This window comes from Coenobita brevimanus, chromosome 94, assembly GCF_032717465.1.
Source record: "Coenobita brevimanus isolate Jiangsu-jjx chromosome 94, ASM3271746v2, whole genome shotgun sequence".
NCBI classification, from domain to species: Eukaryota; Metazoa; Arthropoda; class Malacostraca; order Decapoda; family Coenobitidae; genus Coenobita; species Coenobita brevimanus.
The window spans coordinates 26,909,965-26,917,819 of NC_137047.1; the positions used below are offsets into that span (position 1 = coordinate 26,909,965).

Consider the following 7,855-nt stretch of genomic DNA (forward strand, 5'->3'; position numbering starts at 1 on the left):
GTGACAGTTTATAGCTACCTCCAGATAACTTTATTCATCCTAAGGGACACCTCTCACTCTGATGAAACTAACATCTGACTGATGGATAATTATATATATAATAAATATATATATATATATATATATATATATATATACATACACAGTATATATGTACAGATTTAACCTATCTGTTGCCAGATGCCTTAATCCCGTAAGGGGTGGCCACAAACAAATCACTTCCATGTGACCCGGTCCCAGCTCACACATCCCTCTCTCATATACCTCTCTACTCCATCCCATCCTTGGCCTTCCTTTCCCTCTCCCCCACCCTCGCATACACTTTCCTCAATAGTCTTTCGCCCCCCATCCTCTTCACATGACCAAACCACCTCAGTGTACCAACATGCTCAAAACCTATCACGTCGAGCCGACAGACAAAGGGTTCAGTTCAGTGCAGTTCCTTCAAGAACTGGAACCATTACATGTGCACGACACTTGCATCCAGAAAACATTATAGAAACACCTGGACCTGCTCCTTATGCTCCTTCCCCTCACCAATCCTAATCCTACTCCTCAGCCTATCCCACCGATCCTTCCCACACCATCCAATCCCCCAACCCCTCCCATTCCACTCCAACCCCTCCCATTCCACCCCAGCCTAATCCACCCCAGCTCTTACCTCCATCACAACCTTCTCCTACCCCTTCCCCTCCACCCACACCACCACCTACCCCCCGTGCTGCAGCAGCCAACACACATTGCACACACAACATAAACATCCTTCAATTAAACATAGATGGCATAAACACCAAAACACAAGAACTCACTCAGTTCATCAAACAACAAAACATACACATTGCCATCTTACAAGAAACAAAACTACACAGAACACAAAAAACACCTACATTTCATAATTTCACCACCGTTAGACAAGACCAGGCTGACGGCGGTGGTGGTGGACTCATCACCCTGGTACACAAATCCATCAACTTTTCTGATACCAGTGCACACACAAAGTCACTTCTCCCCCCACATGACACCACAACAGAAATACAATCAATTAAAATACCCACTGATAACAGATCACATAAAACAATCGCCAACACATACATTCCCTCCCAGTCATCCCCTACAGTACCACACAATTACTCTCCACTAATACACCACATCACTAACATACCCATCATCCTGGGTGGTGATTTCAATGCAAGGTATCAGCCTAGCATGTCAACAACCCTGACACAGACAGAAGGCTAGTAATACAAACCCAAACAGATAGTCTCTTCACACTCAGTAATCTCTATCAACGTACCCATATCCCACACCAAGCCCTCTTCCTCCCATCGTCCCCAGACATCACCTTTTGCTCCCCAAATCTCACCCCCACATCCTGGAGAGTGGATCTGATCACCTCCCAATCATCATCACTACCAAAACTATAATCACCCCAGCTGGCCAGACACACACACACCAAATATAAGAGAGCCAACTGGGAGGCCTTAACAACTGAAACAGAACAACATTACGAAACATTAAACAGTACATCAGTCACAAACATCAACACTGCTGTGCACACTTTCAGTACAGTCATATAAAATGTAGACAAGACACACATCCCTAGAGGCAACAGAGAGAGAGACAACCCCAAATTCACACCAGAAATTCAAGGCCTCATCAGTCAATGGGACACACTACGACACTCCTCAACACCCGATACACAAGACGTCGTACAACAAATACAAGAACTCAGCACTCAGATAAACAATAAAATATCAGAACAGCAAACACTAAACTGGAATAATTGTCTCCAAACACCTGACCACAAAACTTCTAATGTCAGAGTTGGTAACACAATACCGTCATGCAGCGACTTTTTTACATCCATGCTTGCTTCCCTGTTTCTTATCGGTGCTTTCAAATAATCAGCAACTTTTCTTCCTTGTTGCATCCATTCAAACACTTCACTCTCCCAACATTCATCCTTACTCATAACACCACCCAAGTGCAGTACTTAAATGCACTCACATTTTCTATTTCCTCATCATTCAACCTCACTGTACTGTACATCCAGTGACGTCATACCTCTTGAAGACCATATCTTTACTATTCTCTACATTCACCTTTAGATTCCATTTCTTACACACACTTCCAAACTCATTCACCAAGCCATGAAGTTCCTCTTTGTCTTCACTTAACAATACAGTATCATCTGCAAACAACAGTATGGGTTGTTTCTAAACGCTTCCCTCACTCATTAGGGATGCTCCAACATCCACAGCCCTACCTTGTATCTCTTATAACCCCATCCAAATACAGGTTGAACAACCATGGAGACATGGCACATCCCTGATTCAATCCAACATTCAAACAGAAAAATTCACCTAATTCACACTCCACAGACACTGCAGCCTTAGCACCCTCATACATACTCTGGACGGCATTCAACAACTTCCCATTTGCTCCATATATTCTTAATATTTTCAACATTCCTTTTCTGTCCACCCTGTCATATGCTTTCTCCAAATCCATAAAGGCCACATACAACTTCTTTCCTTTCTCCAGAAACTTTTCCACTAAAGACCTAAGATTGAATATCTGTTCTACGCAACCAAATTAACCAGAGTATATTTATGTGGAAATTATTCTTACATCAGATAAAGGTAAGCAACAGGAGTTGGGAAATGTTTGGAACTTAATCCATAGCTGAAATCACTGAAATGTGCAGTTGCTGTATTTTAATACAGTACTGTACTTCACTAAAAGGAAACAGTAGGGAAAAATTACTGGCCATTAAGTTTTGACAATGTAAACCAAAACTTTTACACTAAAGTTCTTATAAATTATATCGGCCCATAAACTTAATGGAAACAGTCAAGAGATCAAACAGGATTTTGTAGTTTGTAGTCAGTAAAACCAATTCAAGTTCAGTCTCACCAAAAAAGTATCCAGTGAATATGAAAATTAGCACAACGTAGTATGTCATGTTGACTGGCATGCCCGATTTTGGAATGACTCCCTCTGAAACCACTCTGGTGGACAGAGGTGCACAAGAGGAGAGCTGTTTTCATATATTTTAATTATATATTTCAGAATTCATGATGCTCAGTGTTTGGATACTTTATGGCAAGACTGTACCTCATCAAGTTATTTAGACCTTAGCATTCAAGAAACATTTTTCCATGGCACTTACAGTATCGATAACCAACCATCATATATTGCTGTTACTACATTACAGTACTATGTAACATTTGAATAGGTGTCTTAAACATCTCTCTCTTTTAACAAAAAGACCGTAGGTTACATAATGTATGTGTTTGTATGTCTGACACAAATTTTGCTTTCAGGTTGACTGTGAACACACTTGGCCGAGAGAGCAACTACAGCCAGCCTCCCAGCTACAGGTCGAGAGAAGGCTCTGTTTCCCACAACCCTGATGCACCTGGACTCCCATCCTCTCACCCAGGTGGCCCCCTTGCTCCTGCTCATTCCCGTGACCCCTCTTGCCTCTCCTTCCTCTCTCATGAGTCCATGTACTCTGGTGGGGCACCGCCATCACAAGACAGCTCAGTGCGGGCAGGTGTAGAGCAAGATAAAGTGGAGAGGGATAAGGTAGCTGTAGTTGGGGACATGGCTCTTCCTCTTGCTGCCTCTACCTCTAAGAAAGATGACAACACAGTAACCATAGTCCAGACTACCGATTCCTCTCAAGTCATCGGGTCGGACGCAGTGGTAGTGACAGTGTCTGGGACTCAACATCCTATATACACTTCCCCAGCCCCAGCCCCACCTCCTCGCCATGCCCCAGCAGCCCCCCCACCCTCCACTGACACCGAGATATCCGTCCTGGCACACCTCTGACCTCAGCTTCTGCCTGGCGACACTCTGCTCTGAGGGCCATTTTTTTTTTTTCATGCAATGATAATTTATGTATTGTGACTGCTACCTTTTTCTATTTCTAAAGTGCTATATTGATAGTTTTGCTGTGAGTTTTGTTTGGTATATGTACTCAGCATTAATATGATACTATTGATGACTTGAGAATAATTCAGAGCAAAACACAGTGATGTTAAATAATCCAAAATGGTAACCAGTGTAATCCATGAGTGCTATAAATTATGCCTTCCTCATGACTATAAAAATGGCCCTGAGTCTTGTATACATTTCCCTGTATTTACAATTAAAGCTAAGCAAAACTAGTGTCCTAATATTTTTAAAATGTTTTATCAATGTATATTTGTAGTGCATATGTATAAATACATACCAAGCGTGTGTATACATATATACATGCACTTATGTGTTCTCATAAGGTACAGTATTTATGAATTTGCTGTATGAAGGCTTCACTATGAAGATATTTGTTGTCATTTCATATTGTTGTCTGAGAACATCTGTTTTTGACAGAACATTTCTTTTGAGAAGTTTCTTTTCTGTGTTCCAGTTCATATACTTATGTATTCTAGTCCTAACTTTTCAAGTCTGTCATACATTTCCTAGCATTTTTCTTCCTGTGTCTGTCATTTACTGTATATGCCTTGGTTACCATTATATGGTATTGGTGTTTTAATATTGAATGGTTGATACTTGAAGCCTTACTCTGAAACTATATCAGGCCTATGTCATTAAAGTTATTGAATGTTCGTAAGTTGAAGTACGATTGTGAGGGTAGACTGTATACTAGGTAAAACAGAATATTAACCCCCCAAATTGCATAATGTTAGAAGAACAATCCCAGCTATTGCAAGTTTTTGCAGAACAGGGTTAAACTGTACATATGGTAAATAGCCAGTCTCATATATTTTAATAAGTTGTGTGAAATAATAAGTGAGAGTGATGTTGCCATAGTCATGAGGGTTGTTGAAATGTGTATATAGTAATCATGTAGTAGGTTTGCACAAGCAACCCTGCCTCACTCTCTCGGGAGGTGTTGAGTTGTAAGGTTAGTTGTGTCAGATGACATTGTAAGTGCATGTGTGGGATGTACATAATCATTATTGGCATTTATATATATATACATATTATATATATACATAAAGCATATTTTGTAATTAATGTAAAAGTGACCAAAAATAGTCAATATAAGATAAGATTATATTGCCAGTGATCTTCCTGTAAAGTGGAAGTGACAAGTTGTATATCACTCCTCAGTTCTTTCAGTCTCTTTCTCTCTCACACAGCTATTGTAGCATAATTTCTTACTTGTTCTTACTTTATCTCGCAGTTCATACTCCACAGTAATATGTTTTCTTCCACCCATGCTCACCAGTACCACATAAAACCAGCCGACTCACGTTAAAACCAGTTTTACTCGTACTCTGTCCCTTGCATTTCAAACTCTCATCATTAACACTGCATATTCATCATCATAGCCCTTTATATTGCATTTCCCAGCTGGTCATTTTCAGTCTAGATTTATGTACTGTACAGTACATTTTAACATTTCTTGCCCATTGTCAAAAGTTCAACCCATTCACATATTCAACAGTCTAGTATCATCTTCTCATTTCAGATCACTAAACACAGAATTGTTATGCAACCAGTATTCTCATCTTATCCTGACCTTTGAATGCCTCTCATATGCTCTTTCACTGCCAAACTCACATGCAGGACAGCTTCAGTTATTCTGTTTTACGGGGTAAAAAGTTGCTAGTCGTAGGCTGTCAAGAAAACTGTTTGCATGGAGTACACAGTTCCAATACAGTAATATATAATTGCAAGGAAATGTATTAATGAAGCCCCTCTCTTAGTAGTTAACATCTAGTTGCACTGTATCTAGTACCACTGCAAATGAAATTAGTAGTTGTGCAGCTGAGAGTTTGGTCAACCGAAAAGCTTTAGGACAAATATGTTAAACATCATCATCATCAAAAGCTCAAACACTTAAAATCTTGATAACTGGGTCTGCTGTAATGTACAGTACTGTACTTGTAATTCACACTTTCATGTAGTCACTCTTGCCTTCGCATTCTGTGTTAGTCCCAAATCTTCACAGCCTTCACAGTTAATATTGTCCAAAACTACCGTAAGAACTTGCAGGTGCAGCCTTTAAAATCATAACTACCAACCTAAAACCCCAATCCCTATGCATCTTCACAGTTTCAAAACACACACACTTCCAAGTCTGAGGAGCCTCACTTGTCGCTGCCATTGACCCGCTCTGTGTCTTTTCAGGTGCTGTAGTAAACATCGCATCATGGGAAAGCTGTGATGCAACCCTACAAACTTCTTTATTGCATTTCCTTTAGCTACAAAATTCTATACCATGTTCCAGAAACCTATGATGTTCTGTGTATTTTTGTAATTGTTTTTCCATCTCATTCACTGTCTTCAGTAATCAGCTGAACAAAAAAATAAAGTTATGAAAGACCAGGAAGTATACAATGTCTCTAATAAAGTGCAACCCATCATTTATGGATTGTTTAACAATTTCCAACTGTTTTAAACTCATTCTCCTTAGAGGGAATAGATTCTGCAGTTGCTGCATTGTTATTGAGCTGAATGAGAGGAAGTTGTCAAAAGATTTTTGTGGAGGGATCATTTCCACACTTCTAGAAAAGAACATCAGCATCAGCTCTAGGAGCTGTATAGCACTTAAGACACATTGTTAATGTACCTGTAACGTCAAAAGTACTGCAGTAAAATCAGCAATGCTTTTTATAAAAAGTACAATGATGCTAAAGGAGAAGCATCTTAATATTTCTCATTCTCCTTAAAGGAAATAGATTCTACAGTTGCTGCATTGTTACTGAGCTGAATGAGGGTTGTTGTCAAAAGTTTTTTGTGGAGGGATCATTTCCACACTTAGAAAAAAACATCAGCATCAGCTCTAGGAGCTGTACAGCATTAACGACACCTTGTTAATGTATCTGTAATGTTAAAAGTACTGCAGTAAAATCAGCAATGCTTTTTAGTATAATGACACTAAAGGAGAGGCATCTTAATATATAAATGTTCAGTAAGATTGTACATCTACCAAATTATGCATATTCAGATTTGTAACAATAATGAAAGTCTTGGTCAATACCTTTTTAATTAATATGCTGCAAGTATTTGGTAATATTCATGACAGTATATTTTACGGTATTCTTCATATCTTTCCAAATTTTTTTAACAAGCAATAATGTTATTTTGAGATGACACTTTTTCCTGACAAGTTGGTGCTATGTTATGTGTGGCAATGATCCCAGGTATGCTTGGATGTTTTGAATAGATGCTCTTAATTTCAATAGTGTATTTTAATGACATCCAGGTAAGTGGCAAAAGTTTAACCACTTCACTGAGTTCTGCTTAGTTTGTTACCTGAGACAGTGAAGACAGAACAGGCTTATTTATTATTGATTTCATGGAGCACCTTAGTAACAGTTAGACCTGGTGAGCCAATATTTTTATTTCTTTGGTTCTATTTTTCCTTAATTACTGTAACTCCCTTTGTGTATTATGAAATCGGAAAAATAAAATGTTTTGCATATGTTGTGTTTTTGTTTGTGACCACTCCCTGGTATAATCGCAGGGTATGAAGAGATATGTATCAAACTACCGAGCATGGGTTTTTCCTCGGCTTTATAGAACAGGGTGTATAATAGCTGAGCAAGTTCCTGGATTACAGTAAACAAATCAGATTAAGATTTTAATAGCAATAAAAATTTGTTTGTGGCACTGGTAGTCTGACAAAATGCTTGTGTAGTTTATAGAAAGAACTGTCTTATGATTAATACAGTCATCCTTCTGTACGCAATATCAAAAAAGTTAGCCTAGGAATCAATGCATGTAGAATCCATGTAGTCTATACAAAGCCTTTTAAATACTCATGTCTTTGCTAATTTAGCACAGAACAGGATACAAATGTAAGTCAACAGGGATACTTAAAACTAATGGT

At 38.9% G+C, this 7,855-nt stretch overlaps 1 protein-coding gene across 1 annotated transcript in view; it reads left to right on the forward strand.

Annotated features, from left to right (window-relative positions):
• The window catches only part of LOC145412869 (uncharacterized), a 409,292-nt gene extending 401,889 nt beyond the window's left edge, over positions 1 to 7,403 (forward strand). The window contains exon 8 of the mRNA XM_080282669.1: positions 3,327 to 7,403. Coding sequence (XP_080138795.1) covers positions 3,327 to 3,840 — 514 coding nt within the window. The 3' untranslated portion in view covers positions 3,841 to 7,403. The remainder of the gene's footprint in view (positions 1 to 3,326) is intronic.
• The last annotated feature ends 452 nt before the right edge of the window (positions 7,404 to 7,855 follow it).